General features: G+C 35.9%; 1 protein-coding gene across 2 annotated transcripts in view; it reads left to right on the top strand.

The window, feature by feature from the left end:
* Positions 1-20,746, top strand: part of kcnn2 (potassium calcium-activated channel subfamily N member 2) — a gene marked incomplete at both ends in the record, with an annotated part of 47,262 nt that overhangs the window by 8,533 nt on the left and 17,983 nt on the right. For both annotated transcript variants that reach the window (XM_079803892.1, XM_079803891.1), the window contains 4 exons: positions 13,603-14,021; positions 15,330-15,471; positions 15,546-15,656; positions 17,877-18,004. In XM_079803892.1, coding sequence (XP_079660018.1) covers positions 13,603-14,021; positions 15,330-15,471; positions 15,546-15,656; positions 17,877-18,004 — 800 coding nt within the window. The remainder of the gene's footprint in view (positions 1-13,602; positions 14,022-15,329; positions 15,472-15,545; positions 15,657-17,876; positions 18,005-20,746) is intronic.

Below are 20,746 nucleotides of genomic sequence, written 5' to 3'. Positions count from 1 at the left end.
TCGCACGGAAAGTCGAACAACAGCCTAAAGTACTAACAGACAGGCTGGTTAATGTTACAGCATCTAGCAATTGTCAGGCCTTTTAAGACAGCTGATGTGTCTTATCTGGCCTAAAATCTTCTGGCCTTACGATTTCTGTCATGAGTCAGTGTAGATGAGAATGTCCAAAACGTGATTGGGTTTGATCATTTTGTCCAGGGCTATTTTTATGTTTGCATCCCGTGTTTTTGAATGTGGATATGTTGTAGGAGTGTGTTTTGTGTTTGCATGTGCGTTGTATGAATATGAGGGATTAGTGTTGTATTTTCAGGCTGTATGATTCATGTGACTAACATGTGTGTAGGTGGTTCTACAAGGGTCTGAAATGGAGATGTTAATTTTGTCGTCTTTTGGCTAAAAAAAAGAAGCTTTTAGGTGTGAAGGTTGGTTTATTTACATTGAACATTTTTAGTGGTGATCACTAAAGCAAGAGTTACTATTACCATTAATTATTATTGCTCATACTAAGGCTGGGAATCTCAATATTTTGCAGCCTTTCTATGATTTTCTATAACTCAATATATTTGTATTTGCTATAAAAGGTTTATTTATTCTATTAGGTAAACATAATTTCGACTTGTAGGCAAGTAGATTTAATTTATTTCATGTAAAATGTAAAATACAGTAGAAATTTTAAAAAGAAGAAAGAAATATAATCATTTTAATTTATGCTGTTTATACACTATGACAATACAAACAAATATTTTAGCATTTTCATACGTTAGTATATTTTGGTAAATATATAATAGGTAAATATTGCTGTTAACTTTATTCATTCTCATATTAAAGCTTAAAGGGCCTAAATAAAAAAATACAATTTTGAGTTATGGATTAATTCACTGAAATGGACAGTTTTAACTGATTCGTGGAAGTGAATCAAATTTGCCAAACTCTTATGTTTTTGCAATAGAAAACATACATATTACTTTGTCTCTGTTATGAACATAAATACTTCAAATCACACAGTTTGTTGAAGAGAGGAATGCTAGCAAGAATCAGTAACCACCTATAAAACTCACAGAACGGCCTAGCAACCACTTAGAAACCACACAGAATGCCTTAGCAACCACCTAGCGACGGGTCAGAACATCCCAGCACAGCAAAGTGCTAAAACTACTCAAAAGCTATTAGCAACAGCATAGCAATGCGCTGGCAGTCGTTCCAACACCCTTTTGTACGGTCAAGCACTATTTAGATTAATGTTTTAATGTATCATCACTGAATATATGATCTGGGTTATTAATCTCATTTGCCACCAGAAGTGGAGCTGTTTTTCATAATGAGGAATTTAGAGATTTGTAATTCAGTCTAAATCAAGGTTATTTGGCAGGGTGTCGGTTTATATTATAAAATTTTCATGAATCTTTTGACAGGTTTTATTTGATTTATTCAAGCATCACCTGTATGATCCAGATACTGTGAATCCAGCAAACCGGGTGGAGTAAATAACTGACCATGAATGTGATTAAACTGTCCAAATGTTAAGGTTTTATACATGTGCTATACTACACGTGGGGAAAACCACAGGACAGCACTGAAGCGAGCTCTCAACGCCTCGAGCAAGAGTCATATTAAAGAATAATTCAGTTATGCACCACATAAACCCATTACTCGTGGAATAGCCTGGTGCTGTGAGAACCCGTTTGCACATATTGGATCAGGGGTTCATCATTTGCGCCTTTTCTCATATCAGATAGCCACAGTCTCGATGCATAAAGTCTGTCAGCCGAAGCCTTTGAATTGTGCTGACTCCACCACTCTGGTGAAATATCTCTCGATGATGTTGGCTGTCGGGTACCTTGAAGTGATTGAATGCACAGGAATAAATCGCAGATGATCGGCACAGAGCGTTAGGGAGGGCAGGGATCTGACGATTGAGAATGAGATTTTTAACATTAGCATACATTCTAGCTATTTGCTCAGTTTATTAAAATAAAATAAGCTGAAACAGCACAAATCTTTAGTTTTTTTTACTTAATTGCCTTTTACACTCAGTTGTATTATGTCAAATGAAATGTGTAAAATGTTAAGTTAACCTAAACATTTTTATTTCTAGTTCTCAGCATGCTTTGCATAGGGATAGATAAGGGGAGTAAATGTTGAAATTGAGTGCTGTTTAATGTGTTTTTTAGTAAAGGGAAAGACCTGTTTAGGGCTGTAATCTCCCAGTCGATTAGTCGATTATTGGTCGATACGTTCTGGCTCGACCAAAATTCTGATTGGTCGATTTTTTGCCACGTTCATTTCATCAGTTTTGCCGCGTTCATTTCATCAGTTTTGCTGCGTTCATTTAATCAGTTTTGCCGCGCCGCGTTCATTTCGTCAGGTGGAAAGTACTAATTGCTAATGGGGGTGTTTTGAGAGCACCCCTGTTTCACAGGTAACAGTCTGTCTTCAGAACACCCCCATTGTTTCACTTATTTTGGATTAGCCCAACCCACTGGGGAAGAGAAGTCTCTCACTGGTCCTTTGCGTTTCATTCCCCGCTGGGCCGCTGGCTCAAACGTACACCCAAAGTGGTAAACTTGAGGAACGCCCATCAACATACACATGAGGGGAAGCGTCACAACACCGCGCTATAAGTGGATCTGTACTGTCAGTTTTGCCGCGTTCATTTCATCAGTTTTGCCGAGCCACGTTCATTTCATTAGTTTTGCCGCGCCGCGTTCATTTCATCAGGTGGAAAGCACTAATTGCTAATGGGGGTGTTTTGAGAGCACCCCTGTTTCACAGGTAACAGTCTGCCTTCAGAACACCCCCATTGTTTCACTTATTTTGGATTAGCCCAACCCGCTGGCGAGAGAGACAGATTGAAGAAGGCTAGTTTTCTTGTATATTATTTATTTAATTGTGAGAGCGTTTTTTCTGCTCTTGATCTGGCTTGTTTAATAAATATTCCTTTTTTATTAAAGAGGACGTGCCTTTTGTGTTTAAGAGTAAAAGCTTTAAGTTAATAGTCTTCGTGTCTCAGCCGCGAAGCTGAGCTCAGCTGAGCTCATATGTTTGAGCTGCACAGAGCGGCTGAAATGAGTGTCTGTCAGTTATTATAATACATATGACAAAAACAATTGTCTAAATTATGTTGCATATTCCTCAAAAGTTCTTGTGATGATATCTAGTTGACAACACATAGTGCTATATTTTCGGAAGTCATAGTACTATGATATTGCGCAGGTGCATGCGATGCGACGCTGTCAGAGCCGACAGACTCGTGTGTCAGACTCATTTCAGTGCAAAATAATCAGCTCAAAAACTATTTAATATACAGCAAATAGCCTACTAGTTTTTATGTTTATTTATAATTAATTTAGGGAGACAACAAGGCTACCAAGTACTGCGCACAGTGTGCAGCTTATTCATTTAAGTTTTTTTTTTCCTAACGTTATTTTAGTCGATTTTTAGTCGAAAATTTCAGGACTTCAGTCGACCAAGATTTTCTTTGGTTGATTACAGCCCTAGACCTGTTAAAGTTTGGTGTTCAGTTAACATTTAAAAGAGTTTATGCCGATTTTTGAGGTTACCATTGTCGTGAAGTGTAGACCTTGTGTGTTGGTTATTAGTTTATATAAATAAATAAAATCAAATAGTTTGATTCAGTTCCCGCAGTCTACATATGGTCCTCTATTAGGCATGGCAAAACTTTCTCTTGTTGGAATGACACCATTTTTTAGTAGTCTTGATTAAATTAATTTAAGTTAATACAACAAGATTACATGTACAACAAATCATTTCAAACAAATTAGATTTTGTTGGAAAAAATGTAATTCAGTTTTCGTGGAAAGGTTTTCCTTCAAGTTAAGGACCTACTGTATGTAGATCATTGTGATTTCAACGTCATTTTTGATGACACCAAGTTTGGGCCCGATTCTCCCCTTCTGACAATCCTAGGTAAAGCCCTGATTTTCTTGATGGTTCTACAGATTATCTTATCAGATTTCCCTGTGGTGTGAGTGAGGCAGGGCTGCCAACTCTCACACATTCAGTGTGAGACTCATGCAATTGACGCTACACGTCCATATCCTCACGCAGTAAAATAAACATTGTGGTTCAACTGCACTGACAACGCGCTGACAGACAGGACAGAACAGGTTATTTTTTTATATGAAACAAAGTGTCAGTTTTCTAATTCTGTCAATTTTATTATGAAATTCAAACAATGCATTTGGCTTTTGCTCTCTTTAATGTGGCGTAACGTGTAACGTGAACCGATTCTCTCTTCCTCTTTACTACTAGTTATAGCATGAAATAAACATGAATGAACATCAGAAGGAATGTTGAAAGATACAGTACAGCTTACTGGAATCTGTATCATGTCAAATGTAATCGCTAAACAATATGAGTAATTTTATATCATACAATATATGATATTGTGAATATATATATATATATTCACAATATAGGTATTTTTGCTTTAAATAAGGTTTTTATGATACAAAAATATTTGATACCACTGAAATTTCATAATTATGATCACCCTTTTATAATACTAGCCTAAAAAACTCTCAATCTTATGAAGACAAATAAACAGTGATAAAGAAAGAGCAAAGAAAACAAACTACAATAGAACAAAGACACAAAATGAAATAGACCTACCTGAAAAAGCACTAGAAATACTACAAAAAATGTATAAACAAATGTATAGTCAAACAATGCATAGTTTTTATTGTGTAAACAAAAGTAATTCAGTCAAGAGCAGTGAGAGATTTTCTCTCTTTTGTGTTTTTTGATTAGCATTAATAATGACAGCAGGCAAATTTGGATGCTGTCACTTAAACGGATCCAAGTTTCTCAGTTCTCTGTCAACTGTTTACGTTCACTTAAGACATAAATGACTCTGTTTACTTGCAAATGCTTGAATTCGGATTTGAAATTTGTGTCAATATCCGGCCGTAATAAAAACACAGTACTAGTCATTGTACCATGTAAAATTTGTAACATTTTGTCAGTAAACCTTTTGTGAAAAAAATGTTTGACAGTCACAATACGCTTCTTGTTATTCCAATAATTCTCACTCCAACTCAGAAGTTGGCTGTGTGAGGTGTGTTAAAGTTTTCCATGAGGTCTTAAAAAGTCTAAAAAAGAGAGTTGTAACTATGGCAGCCGAGAAGGCCATTCTTTGTGTTCTTTTTGAGGAATTTTCGGAGCCTGATAAAATCGATATAAATACGTGTTTAATACTGCAAAATACATGCAATCACTGCCCTTGCCGTCCAGAATAAATGACAACACCACAATCCCATTTATTTAACTTTTTTATCTCCTGGTAATCAATTCTAATTTAAATCATTTTATTTCTAGTTCTTACTTTTTTAATAGCTTGTATTTTCTTTCTCACTTTATGTCAAGCACTTAATTACCATATATGAATTTTGGTATATAAATAAACTTGCCTTGCAATGAAGCTAAAGATATAAATAAACACATTATCATGTTGATTATATATATATATATATATATATATTACTTTAAAACTCTTACGACAATCATGTCTTCTACCTTCAATTGTTGTGTAAACTGAGCTGCAGCGGACACATTTTAAACATCTTTACTTGGACCCATTGTGCGAGCTGTCTCTTTAATACCGCGTGGTTTATATACATGTTGCTGCTGATTGGGCTGACATATTTGACACACCCACCAAACGAGTGGGTGTGAACATACGTAAGTTCTGACCAATCGAAAAGCAGTTTAGGGAATACGCCATGGCCAATGAGTGATGTGGATGTTGTCATGTGACTGCATTTTGGTTCGTTTTAACTGGTTCGGACCAAAGCAATCAGTGTGGGGTGAAAAGGAACCAAAAAAGCTGAAAAATGCTACAATGTATAATTGTTTGCCCTTGGTTCGGACCAAATGAACCGAACTAGAGATGTGAAAGCACCCTATACATTATCCCAAGTGTTTCCAAGAATGTTTAAATACAGAGAAATAAGCAAATTTAACCAGGACACGGACCACGTTCGTCCATCGCCTATAAATGACATCTCAAATCCGTTGCACACCATTTCCAGGAAACATGACGTTCAACCGGAAACCGTAGCAAAACGTTGCGCACCGGTTTGAGCTTTGAACGTTCCCCAGATGTTATTCTTCAGTCCTCCGTATTTCTGCGATTATTAAATACATCGAAAAATCAACATGCATTTTTTGGAGAGCCTGCATTATTCATAAACCAAAATTTTTAAATTTTCAAAACAAGATTTATGTATTTTGTTTGTTCTATTGTCAGATGTGACTATTGTGCATCTAACATAATACATAATATGGTAAATGTGGTATCCTAATTATGAAAAAAAATGCAAATTTCTGGAAATTACCACCACAAATTCAGTAATTTTGATCTCAAAAATCATACAAAAAAGGTCACGAAATCCTGGTGGGATTGAGCTATGAGGAAGTGTTTATCGATACAAGTTTATCTATTTGTTCAATTTCAATACATTTATTTACTTTGCAAGTAATTTTGTGACTGCAACTTAAATTTCATTCATAATGGTCTTAAAAAGTCTTAAATTTGACTTATCTCAAATCGTAAATATCCAACATGTTGAATATTTATGAAAATAAATCCTGTTGTGTGGGGGGAACCGCGGGGACAAACTTTCATGCGTGCACTGTAGATTGTCACGTGGAACAAAACGATACCCAATCAGAAAGAGAGCTGACATAAAACAGAAGCATAACAATCTACATGACTGAATCCGAAATCGCCCCCAATACCCTCAAATGGGGCATTATTTGAGGGGATAGCCATTTGTAGTGGTGTCCGAAACCATAGTGGATGTTATCAAGTGAACTCATTCTATCCCACATTGCACCGCAATAACGAGTGTACAGCCGATGTACACTCAACAACTGTCCGAATTCGCTCACTCATTTTCATTGTGTATTGGACTAACATAGGGAATAGTGATTGAGGGTTTAGGGGGCGATTTTTGGATTCAGCCCATGACTTTATCCAAACCAATTATTTTTTCCCCTGTGAATTTTTAATAAAAAGCAGTCCAAACACTATTATCACCATTTCTCCTTGCCCGTCGCCCGCCATGTTTGTTTACTCTAAAGAAACGTTTGAACGCAAGAGATTTTGTGAGATTTCCCTGTGTTCACAGCCGGGACTCTTGTTGTTTGTAAATGGAACCTGTTAGTGTGTGTTGTGCTGATGGTCACATTGCGGCTGTCCACACATTTTAGGAACAAAACTGTTAATCTATGACTTTTTTATCATCATGTTTATGGTCTCTCACATTTTGAAAATCTGATAAGATTAGTGTGGCCAGCCTTTAGATGAGTCTCTGACTGCTCATTAACATGAAGCATTGCAAATGATGTAAAAAAAAAAATGCCATACACTCCCAACACAAATATTTGGTGTGATAAACATTGTCATTTGAATTCAACGGTAGTTAATGCGTATGTTCCGTCCAACGTGAATATTAGCATGCCGTCAAGGGATTTCTAATCTCTTAAAAACGTTTTCCTTAGCACTGCAACTAAAACTGAGTTGTGCTTTTGGTCATGTTCCTGGAGAGACTGCTGTTACATACAACTAGGACTTGGTGGCATTCACAAACAAAGTATTTTACTAAGCAACAGTGAGTAGCAAAGGAAGAATGCCGGCTCTCTTGTACACTATTTGGTTTTATGTGATAAACATCATAGCGAATACAAAAATCGGCATGGCTGTTTGAAAACATGAAAATACTATGTGACTTTTTTCCTGTGTTAAGCTGGTGTCAGAAATGGAAAGTTGATCAGGGCTGCCCTTGTGTGTTTATTTTTTTACTGCAGAATTTAAAGGCATAATGTAAGATGTTTTGATTAAAGGGGTCATGAACTGCATTTAAAAAAAAATTGTTTTATGATGTTTCCTGGGGTGCACTTGTAATGTTAGAATGCTTTTTACATTAAAAATTGTTATGTAAAATGTCATAATTTATAAATAAATAAAAAAATTTCCTACCCTGATTTTAGCCCTCTGCTCTGAACGCTCTGTTTTAAGGGGCGTGTCTGCTGGGAGACTTCAGTGTAAACACCCACTGCTGTGATTGGGTTAGGGTTAACGTCTTTCCATTTGAAATAGTATTACTCTCTCTTTTAGCACGTTTTTACTATTACAGCTTTCATGGTTAACTAAACGTGAAAAGTGTTGGATTACATTTAGATCTATGGCATTATATTTCGCTCTATGGAATTATATTTAGATCTATGGCATTCAGGGGCGCGGGAAGATGTTTTAGGTTGGGGGTGCTGTGATTTTTGATGGGGGGAGGGGGGGGGGGGTACAAATTGCCAGTGTTGGGTAAGTTACTCTAAAAAAGTTATGAATTACTAGTTACTAATTACATCTTCAATAGTGTAATTTGATTAGCCTACTGTAGCTACAAATTACTCTCTCCAAAATGTATTTAATTACTTATTACTAATTAGGCTACTTCCCAAATCTATATCAACCTCGACTAGTTAAGCGATTCAAGGATAGACTTGAAACGGTTCTTTTAATTCATTAAAATAAATAATATAAAACTACATCAATTATTCTGACCAAAGTATTACAAATGTTAGAAGGATACATAAAAACATGCATTTTAAAGTTAGACTTTAAATGTTGATGTTAATTCCATTATTGTATTATATATAATTGTATTTAGTATTTAGTTCAATTACTTCAGAAGTAGCCTAACTGTAATTAAATTACAGAAAAAATAAGAGTAATCCCTTTTCTTTACTTTTTCAAGGGAAAATTACAGTAACAATTACTTAGTTACTAGTTACACCCAACACTCCTTGTAGCCATTAAAACACGTATTTAGTTTCAGTTTAAATATTATAATGTTATTTTATTTATTAAATGTAGGCTACGTTGAAAAGTGAACAGGACACATAATATGCATAATAGCCTTTATCAGAAGACGGGGGTCTTCAATAAGTTAAATAATACTGCAATAAGTTTTGTTTTGTTGAAAGCCTTACATTGAATTTCGTTTTGTATACATTGTATCTTAATATTAATAAATATTTGATCAACCAAATTGTCCGGATTTAATAAATAATAAGCAAATAGCCTATAACAGACAATGACATGGAGGCGGCGCGCTGGGTGAACAACGGCTTAAATGAACAACTACTAGAAAAAAAGAAAAGAAAAAAAAAACCTTAGTCTGGGGCAGCCCTATTTCAGATAGGCCTATATTTGATCAAGAATGTCACAAAGGGAGTTCTGGGTTGAGCGCGCGGTGCTGAGCGGAATGAGCTTCAGAAATCAACGGAATCTCCAGAAAGGCGCTCTCCACTGGAGGAAATATTACCGCTCTTTCTATACGCACACACCGCAACGGTCACAATATGACCTCATGTAGGCTATGTTTTAAAAACATAATTCAACATATAAATAATACTTTTTAATGGGCCACTTAAAATGTTTATTACAAATAAATGATTAAATCCTAAAAATGAATAAATGTAAATGAACAAAAATGTGCATTGCAATCCTTTGAAACCAGGGGGTGCTGCAGCACCCCCACTTCCCGCGCCCCTGATGGCATTATATTAAGATCATGGCATGAAAGTGATTATCTTATAGAATTGAATCACTGTTAAATAACAGATTATTTTCATCATACTAAGAGAAACAACGCAAGTTGATGTTTAGTCATTGATTTACTGACACACAGACAAAGAACATCTGACTACATGAATCATCACATTTCAGACATTAGAGTGAACACAGTTTACATGTTGCATTACTGTTGAACCCAATCACCGCACAATATTTTGTAATCCTCAACGGCATGTTTATTGCTTTGTAGCTCGATCTGCTTTAACCCCTCCGGCCTATGTTACATACGCAAATCGGTGGGCGGGGCTAAACAGGCAGTAATGAAGTAGGTGTTGATCTTCTTCTGCAGAGGTGGTGTTTCACCACACGATGACGTCAAGGTGTGGCATATTCTGAAATCGATCGTTTGTTGGGCCTGGTGTCAATAAAAGCTTTTCTTTGACTAATAAGGAAGTTTTCCGCTCTAAAACCTACAGGTAGACATGCGCCGGTAAACGGTAATATATACCGCAATAATGAACATGCACAATATTGTTATCGTGGGCACTTCAATATACCGTGAATAATTATTTATTACGAATTATTCCGATTTTTAGAATGCATTTTAAGAATACTTTACCCATCAACCGTTTAAAATGAGCAACATGTCAAAGAGGAACACGCACTGATGTAAACAAACCCAACGTGCATTTGCAGCGCACATGGCGGAACCCGTGAAGGAGATGCGCTGAAGTGCACATTCACTCTTTGACAACAGAGAGCGCTGACGGAACAGCAGAAATGCAGCCGTCTCCCCGGTAACCCTCGTAAAGAAAACGATACGGTGAAAAGACTTAAGGCTATTCATTTTCAAACTTAAACATTTTATATTTTAATCTGGACTACATGACATGCCCTAGATATTGTTTGAACATGTTCTGACTGTTGTTCAGTCACACACTTTACAATAAGGCTCCATTATTTAACATTAGTTCATTCATTAACAAACTGACAATGAAAAATACTTCTAAAGCATGTATTAATCTTAGTTAAATGTACATTTCGGCATTTAATAACACATTATTAAAATCAAAAGTTGTAACTGTATTATTTAATGGACCTGAGCTTACACTAACTAACAGTTGCTTTTTTAAACTAACATTATCAAATAACTTCTGTAAAAATGTAGCTATTCATTCTTTGTTAATGTTAATGCATTAACTGGTGAGACTATTGTAAAGTGTTACCTATTGTTCTTTATAATTCTTTTGCACTTAATCTGTTTTAAATATTTGTTTATTTTATACATTTTTGTGTATTGCTTTATTATATTTAAATGTTTGGTTATTTTGTTATAAGAAAGTTATTAAACCTGTTATAGAATGACAACACTTTTTTTGCAACTTATTTCAATATCGTGATAATACCGTATACCGTGATAAAAGCTTCAGCAATTAATCGCAACATGAAAATTTGATACCGGCACATGCCTACTTACAGGATATTCTTATATTACCATGACCTTTTATATATAAAAAGGTCAAGGGAAAGTTGATTTCTCAATTTATGACCCCTTTAAAATATCCAAAAACCACTAGAACATGTTATATATTTTGTTGGCTTGTGTACTTAGGGTGCTTTCACACCTGCCTCATTTAGTTCGGTTTAATCGTACTAGAGTTCGTTTTCCCCTTTGGTGCGGTTCGTTTGGTCAGGTGTGAAAGCAGCAATCGCACTCGGTGCGCACCAGAAGCGGACCAAACAAGCGTACAGAGACCTCCTTGAAGAGGTGGTCTCGGTACGCTTTCAAACGAACTCTGGAGCGGTTCGTTTGTGGTGAGAACGTGATCCGACCTCGAACAGACCCAACTGCAAAAAGTACTGATCATTTTTGGACTAAACCAGCTGCCGTAGGAAGTGTTTGTTGACAGTTTGCACTTTAGCATGGCAGTTCGCAGACAATCTTGGAGTAGTGAGGAGGTGCATGTCAGATTTAAGAAGAATTAATGCACGCCTCCGCTTGAAGTGACGAGCGATACGCGCTCGCCGTTTGCAGTGCATTAGAACGTTGATTTCAAGCAGCATCCGCACTTCATTATAGAAATGTATTGTTTGCATATTGTGGTGTATAAAAAAACTATGTAATAGATTACGGCCAGGGACAAAACCAGCCTACGTAGTCGTCTCTCCATAGTTGTTTGCTGGCTTTTCCTCTTCTGTTGGAATTTTCCCGTGCGTAAGTTCTGACCAATCGAAAAGCAGTTTAGGGAATACGCCATGGCCAATGAGTGATGTGGATGTTGTCATGTGACTGCATTTTGGTTCGTTTTAACTGGTTCGGACCAAAGCAATCAGTGTGGGGTGAAAAGGAACCAAAAAAGCTGAAAAATGCTACAATGTATAATTGTTTGCCCTTGGTTCGGACCAAATGAACCGAACTAGAGATGTGAAAGCACCCTATACATTATCCCAAGTGTTTCCAAGAATGTTTAAATACAGAGAAATAAGCAAATTTAACCAGGACACGGACGACGTCCGTCCATCGCCTATAAATGACATCTTACCCAGTGTTACCCTCGATATCCGGTTTTATTTTGTAGAAACCATGGAACCACCAAAGACGTTTTATGTGTTTTATTAGACAGGTGAGCAACTCTTTGGCGACAATAAAAGCTCCACTGCTCTCGAGCCATGTGTCACGCTTGTCTCTCATTAGCAATTGCTCCAGCAGCCTCTCTCCGCTCCAACAGCTTTCAGATCCACCTTACACCATACTACAATAACGTTAATAAATCTTTAATACATTAGCATTTCTGCCCGAGTCCCATCCGATTCTTTTCTGTAGAAGCTGTAGAAGACAACAACTCCAATGATTCCGCAAAATCAAGGGATCATCAAGCTACACCTTTGTTTTCAATAAGCGACCTCTTAGTGGCTAAAATTACGTATTGAGCCTTTAAACACGTAATTATGAAAGATATCATTGCAAGTCAAATACTGGACAAACTTAATAATATTAATTCATTTATTTTAATTAATTAAATTAATATTAGTGTGAACATGCCTTCAAACTTCAAACCTATTTGTATATTTAAGTATATTTTGCAATAAACTTAAAATATATTGTTTTAGCATAGAGTAAAAAAAATCAGTAACTACAAGTGAATAGTGTTATATTTTACTGCAGTTTTTGATTCATTACATAATTTTGCAGTGACTTATTTGATGAGTGGCACTGAAACATGATTTTAATAGATCTTCATTTTAACTCTATCGAATCTCAATAGTATTTTCTTCCTTATTGTGAGTTATATCTGAGTGAAACCCCTTCTCAGGAACAAATGTAGGGCGGGCCTTGACTTTGTCCTTGGGGAATTGATTAAATGGTTGTGGTTTGCTATAGGTGGATCTCGTGAGTGACATGTAAACGCCAGTAAACACGTCATCAGAAAAGAGGAGAACTGTTGCTTTTTTATGAAAATGTTTAATTACAAAAAAAAAAGCCTATTAAGACATTGAATGCGAAAATACTTGTGAAACCAAGGCTGCTAAAAAAAGTGAACAGTAACATTTGCGTAATTGAGAAGCAAAAAAAATCCATATTTGGGAAGAAATATTTATGAGATTGGAGAGAAGGGGAAAGAGGGAGATTTTCTATGTAGCAAGAGTAGAAAAAAGCAGTGTGGCTCCAGAGCCGCTGGTCAAGTGGAGAGAAACCTGGCTGTATCTCTTACATGAGAGAAGCTGTTGAGCAACGCACCTTGGCAGAAGCTGACAGTCAAGTGGGGGGAAAATGATGTGCACTGAATAAATCCTAGCTGTTAAAGAAAAAATAGCTTGAGGTGCAAAAATATTTTAGATATTTGGACTTATTTTCATAGAATTCTTTATATATTTTATATTTATTGCACAATTATTATTTAAAATGTTTAAATTAATCTTGAATTAAGATTCTTACTCTGTACTGTTTTACATTTCCCCCCTGCTTCTACAGCTTTACTTTAAAATGTTTTCTCTCCAAATAGCTATTCATGGTGGACAACGCCGCAGACGACTGGAGGATAGCCATGACCTACGAGCGCATCTTCTTCATCTGTCTGGAGATCTTGGTGTGCGCCATACACCCCATCCCGGGCAACTACACCTTCACGTGGACGGCGCGGCTAGCCTTTTCTTACGCCCCTTCCAAGACGGACGCTGACGTGGATATCATCCTGTCCATTCCCATGTTTCTTCGTCTGTACCTCATTGCTCGCGTCATGCTGCTGCATAGCAAACTGTTTACCGATGCTTCGTCACGCAGTATCGGTGCCCTCAACAAGATAAACTTCAACACACGCTTTGTTATGAAGACCCTCATGACTATCTGTCCCGGCACAGTGCTGCTGGTGTTCACCATTTCTCTGTGGATCATCGCCGCCTGGACTGTGAGGGCGTGCGAAAGGTGGTTCGCGAAAGGCTTTGTTGCTCTGACAGTAGTTAATAGAAGTCAGTTTTCATTGGGGAGATTTTATTAGATCTTTAAGTCAGACTTAAAATTGTATGAAAATAATTATATATATATATATATATATATATATATATATATATATATATATATATATATATATATATATATATATATATATATATATATATATATATATATATATATATATATATATATATATATATATATATATATATATATACACACATACATTATTTAATTAATTATCATGACTTCATTTGTGACCTTTTTTAAAAAATGAGAAAAACACATATATATATACACACATGTTTTTATATATATACACAAACACATAGACACACATTAATTATATTTTATATACACACACACACTGTGTGTACACTCTTTTATAAAAAGAAAATTTATACACACACACTCACAATTAAATATTAATATATATTAGTACAGAAATAATAATTCACAGTAGGTGATTTTTTTGGGGGGCGAAATTAATAATATATCAAGTTTTACTCTCTCTCTCTCTCTCTCTCTCTCTCTCTCTATATATATATATATATTATACAATTATCATGAATTCATGTTGTGGTTTACATAAGTGACCTTTTTAGAAAATAAAAATCACATTATACACACTCACAATTAAATATTAATTTATATTTATATAGAAATAATTCACAGTAGGTAATTGCTTGGGAAAATTAATAATATATCAAGTTTTACTTTCTTGCTCTCTCTCTCTCTCTCTCTCTCTCTCTCTTGTGGTTTACATAAGTGATGTTTTTAGAAAATGAAATCAAATTTATATACGCACACACTCACAATTAAGAATTTATATTTTTTCATTATATACGATTACTCAGGCGTAATAGTTCACAGTTACTAGGTGATATTTACTGAGATCCAAGTATCAAAATGTGTAATTTTAGAGAAAAAAGATACTGTGTCTTTATCTCAGCCTGTTAAACCCCATGGAGGATCAAATCTCTCACGTTGCAGACTTGTGTGCTTGGTAACATTTTAAACAGAAGTTAAATAGGTTTGGGAACGGAGTCAATTGTGTCCTAACTCGGCTAGGTCCCTCAATTAGCCAATTAAGTATTAGCTTACAGCAACAACAGCATGTCCAATGCTCTGCAGTGGAGTGAACACTACTTAACGTTACAAGTATTATGTGAGACAAATTAGCAACATTTTCATGGCTGATTGATTAACTTGCAATTAAGTCAGTTCATTTATAGCAATTGTAGTTGTTTTTCTAATAGGTCATTTTACATTTACTAGATACCATGACAACATGGATGTAACCAGCAATTTCCTTGGAGCCATGTGGTTGATCTCAATAACTTTTCTAACGATCGGATATGGAGATATGGTTCCTAATACATACTGTGGGAAAGGGGTCTGTCTCCTCACCGGCATCATGGTAAGCGTTGTATTTCTGCGTAACATACGGTTTGTTTTTGACTGAGTTCTGAAGGCTGGTGTTTGTTTTGTCAGGGTGCCGGATGCACTGCTTTGGTGGTCGCTGTGGTCGCAAAAAAACTGGAATTAACCAAAGCCGAAAAACATGTACATAACTTTATGATGGACACCCAGCTGACAAAAAGGGTAAGTCTGAAATCCTGAATCTTAGCCCTGCGTTGATTTATGTCACCTTTATTATTAATCCTTGCAAACCTGTGAAAATAATATCCAGCTAACGCAAAATGGAAATGCATTTATTAATAAATATAAACAAAATATGACAAAATAATATAATGTGACACTCTGCTTACAAATCTGTATTTTGAAATAAAAATTCTAAAACAAATTCACCTAAGTAGTTGATTTATAAGCTTTTTGAGAAGAAAATCCTTAGTAATAATGTTTGGCCTAACATAAATGTGAGAAATAGGCTAAATATGCAGGGTTTCATTCTTCAAACATGGCTTACTTGGTTAGGCAGATACGCTTCTTATCATGAACCAAAGTTTTGAGACCAAATTCGAAGATTAGACGATTACAATTACACTAACAGTGGATTCATTCTGCTGGGCCAATAGAGGGCAACATTCACTTTTTGAGCCACCTTGCTTCTGGAAGTATTTTTCCCATAGGGATTATACAAACATTTTTGGTAAAAAAGTTATGAGCCATGAACCAAACCAACCAGCTATGAGGTGAATCACAACAATACAAACTTTCATTTGAAACAAAACAAAACAACGGTACAAGCTTTAACGAGGAAAAGAACTACAGTCCCATGAAGCATTGCAAATATAGGGAAATATAGGCTGCATCCGAAATCGCATACTCACTTGAGAAGGTACTTATTTTGAATAGGTAATTACTTCATGACCGCTAAAAAAGTATGTTCTATATAGTATGAGTGTGTGTAGTATGAATGCAATTTGGACATACTACATTCACCATGCTGTTATTATCATGTGACCTACCAGCGTCAGTTGTATCACAAATCCTCTCCCGTGGCCTCATGTACACTTCAGAATCTCGCCAGAAGAAGTAGGTCACTCGAGTACTTTTTGCCTACTCTTACTGTGAATACTGGGAATTCTTCTTTTGTCACATTTACTGTTTGTTTTTGTTTTTTTAAGTATGCCATTTCAGATGCAGCCATAGAGAAATTGACTTGTCATTTGCAGTGCCTCATAGGAGTGCTTTAAATGTTCTTTAAAGATAATTAGTTTGTTGTGATTCAGAATCATTGCAGAATCATGGGTAATGTAGTTTTTACACATTGAACATAATTATTGGGAAGTAGATCTGTCTTTTTAATGGTTTAGGGCCCTATTTTAACAATCTGAGAGCATGGTCTGAAGCGCATGGTGCAGGTGCATTTTGGCCGTGTCCGAATCCACTTTTGCTAGTTTAACAACAACAAAAAAACGGTCCAAAAGGGATGTACCTAGTCTCTTAATGAGTCATGGGTGTGTTTTGGGCGTAACGTGCAATAAACCATCTCATCTCCCATTCCCTTTAAAAGTCAGTTGGGCTTGCACCGTGGCAGAATCGCTCTTTACATGGCAGAATTTGCGAGCTGAAAGACTGAATGCTTCTCCAGAGAGGAATCCTTTTATTTTTAATATTTAAAAATGTTTGTGTGCGGTGCATTCCTGTGTGTGTAATAAGTAGAGTGTACATGCATTGTGCATCCGCCTATAGGCACATATTACTAATGTGCCCTTTAAATAACATAAAAAATACAGTTTTCAGTTCCTCAAAATAGCAACGCACCAACAATGAGCCTGAACACAGCTCGTTTTCAGACCAGCACACCCATGTGCGAACAGATGGGCGCAAGTGCATTTGCTATTTAAGCAACGTGGTGCTGGGCGTGAAAATGATTACTGTGACTGGCTGGAACTAGCAAAAAACACTTGCGATGCATCTGGCGTCGCATTGCGCCGGGTTTATGATAGGGCCCTTAAAGTTACGTAGTTATGTTTCCCATAAGGAGAAAAAGAATGGGATTTGTACTTCCGGACTCTACAGTGTTACCAAAAGGATTGTTTTCAAAAAGGTTTCCCAAGCAGTCTCCTATCTGCTATATATTGGTCAAGCTGATATCCTTGGTCAACTTTTATGGCGCTTTTCTTTGGACATTTTTAGAGCCCATGCCCCATTCAATTTTACAGCATTAAAAAGAGCATCTAGTTAGCTAAATCACGTTGTTTGATTTCTAGCAAGCTAACTATTCCAGTAGAAATCCCAGGTTTACACTATCCTAAAACATATTATGCAAACCAAGTAAGCCACTTTCAAACATCGGGGCCCAAGACACCTCAGCAGAACCGAGCACTGAATGCTACAATGCTTACTCTCCCACAGGTGAAAAACACAGCTGCTAATGTTCTCAGGGAGACGTGGCTCATTTATAAAAACACCAAGCTGGTGAGGAAGATGGACCACGCCAAAGTCAGGAAACATCAACGCAAGTTCCTTCAAGCCATTCACCAGTAAGTCAGACCTCTGGAGACCCATGAGGACTTCTCGCGCCCTTTATGTGTGTCTGTTTTTCAGTGAGTTAAACGGTTCAAACTCTGAATTGTTTGACACCTGTAGCCCAGTGTAGGAGCCGCTGATGATGGATTATTTTTTGTCATGTTTAAATGGGTAAATCCGTTTGGACCATTCTTGTTTTGCTGATCTGAGATATTTAGTATCGGTCGTTGTATTGATGGTCTGTTCTTCCTTTATAGAGTTAATTCAGCCCTCAGTAAGGCTCTAGTGAGGACACTTGCTTTTTCCCCGTCAGTGTTTATGAGCCATCTAAGAGAGGACATAAGTGCCCTGTAAATGTCACACTCATCCAGTGACTGATTATTTGGGATACCCAAAAGTGAAAATGGTAATATAAACCTACCTAATTTCAGCTGAAACCTATTGGGTTTGTAGTTTCTTCACTAGGTTTTATTTTCAGCCATTTCCAGAGATACTAGCTTGAAATTATGGCCTTTAAAGTTGGGATTATAAAGCACTTTACCATGAGTCTTTACCACAGTAACACTCTTTTCTCAGAAATACAATGTGAAACATTAAAAGGAAACATTACAAACCTTGTATTATGAGTCTCAACCAAATAGCTTCATCATTCTGAATTATCATGCCTAACATATCTTTACATATCTTTATTAAATCTTCTACTATCTTTGTCTTTTAATGAGAGTAGGTTATGTTAAACTTCTAAACTATATAAAACAGTCTTTTATGTGTGTAAAGCATACCAATAATCAATAGATAGTAATTTACACTACAAGAAGCTTGAGGTTGGTAATATTTTCTAATACTTTTGAAAGAAGTCTCTTATGCTCACCAGGTCTGCATTTATTTGATCAAAATACAGTAAATACGGGACTATTGTGAAATATTATTACACTTTAAAATAACAGTTTTCTATTTGAATGTATTTAAAATATATAATTTATTCCTGTGATGTCAAAGCTGAATTTTCAGCATCATTATGTCAGTCTTCAGTGTCACATGACATTTCAAAAATCATTCTAATATGCTGATTTGCTGCTTTTTGTGAAAACTGTGACATACAGTTGTTGTCAGGATTATTGACACCCCTGGTCAATTTTATAAAAAATAAATCTGCATTGGTTATCCCTTTGATCTATCATTCAAAAAATTCCCAAACAAAAAAAATTACCTTTCATCGAAGTAAAAGAATGGAAAGTCGGGGGGAAATCACATTATGAAATAAATGTTTTTCTCCAAAACTCGTTGGCCATAATTAGTGGCACCCTTTTATGAAATATTTTTTGCAACCTCCTTTTGCCAAGATAACAGCTCTGAGTCTTCTCCTATAATGCCTGATGAGTTTGGAGGACACCTGACAGGAGATCAGAGACCATTCCTTCATACAGAATCTCTCCAGATCCGTATTTCACCCTGTGTTTCAATTCAGCCCACTCATTTTCTATAGGGTTCATGTCAGGGAACTGGGATGCTCATGGCAGAAGCTTCATTTTGTGCTCAGTGACACATTTTTGTGTTGATTTTGATGTTTGTTTGGGATCATTGTCCTGATGGTGGAAGATCCAACCACGGCCCATTATAAGATTTCTAGCAGAGGCCGTCAGGTTTTGATTTTTTTATCTGTTGATATTTATATCCTCAGAGAGTCTTTGGCCAATCAAACTCTCCTCCTCACCATGCATTAGGACAATATAGACACACATCCTCTTCCAGGCAGATTCATAACATCTTAAGTTGATTGGAACTTCTTAATTATTCCCCTGATGTTGAAATTGGGAATTTTTAATGCTTTAGCTATTTTCCTACAGCCATTTTCTATTTCTATTTTGTGAAGCTCAGCAATCTTTTGCTGCACATCATAACTATAATCTTTGGTTTTACTCATTACTCATCATTACTCGTTGTGATGAATTATTAAGGGAATTTGGCCTTTGTGTTTCCTCATATTTATACTCATGTGAAACAAGACATCATAGCTAGACAATTTCATGCTCCTATAGTCACCCTGGTGTGCTAAAAAGTTTTAATATAAATGGGAATATACTTCAGAGATATTTTACTCATAAAAAATTCTAGGAGTGCCAATAATTGTGGCCGTGTTTTGGAGAAAAACATTGACTTCATAATGTGACTTTACATTCTTTTACTTCGATGAAAGGTTAGGTTTTTGCAATTTTTTTGAATGATAGATCAAAAGGATAAACAATGCAGATTTATTTTTACAGCCATCTTTGATTATATTTACCAGGGGTGCCAATAATTCTGACCACAAAAAATCTGGATTATTTCATAAATATAGAATGTTCAAAAGAACAGTATTATTTGAAATAGAAATGCGTTGTAACATCATAGAAGTCTTTATTGTCACTTTTGATCAATTTCATGTGTCCTTGCTGAATAAAATTATTATTATTAATCTTACTGACCCCAGATGCTGTTAAATGTAACCTTTGGCAAATCTCAAAATGAATATACATTTTTTTACGTTGTTCATTAATATTGTGATGCCTAAATTGTATAAAACGATTGATACTAGCTTTTAGTGTTTTGTTTAATTTATTTAGTCAAAATAGTGTGTAATTTAATCAATTGTTAAATATTTTTGTAAAGATTTACAAAAATTATATAATGAGAATGTACAACATGTATTCATTTTCCAAACCGTGTTTTTGTCTTACCCTGAATCATTATGGTACACTTATTACAAGTGTTTTATT

The sequence above is a fragment of the Gobio gobio genome (genome assembly GCF_949357685.1).
Source record: "Gobio gobio genome assembly, chromosome: 22".
NCBI classification, from domain to species: domain Eukaryota; kingdom Metazoa; phylum Chordata; class Actinopteri; order Cypriniformes; family Gobionidae; genus Gobio; species Gobio gobio.
This window is presented reverse-complemented; position numbering and strand designations above follow the sequence as displayed.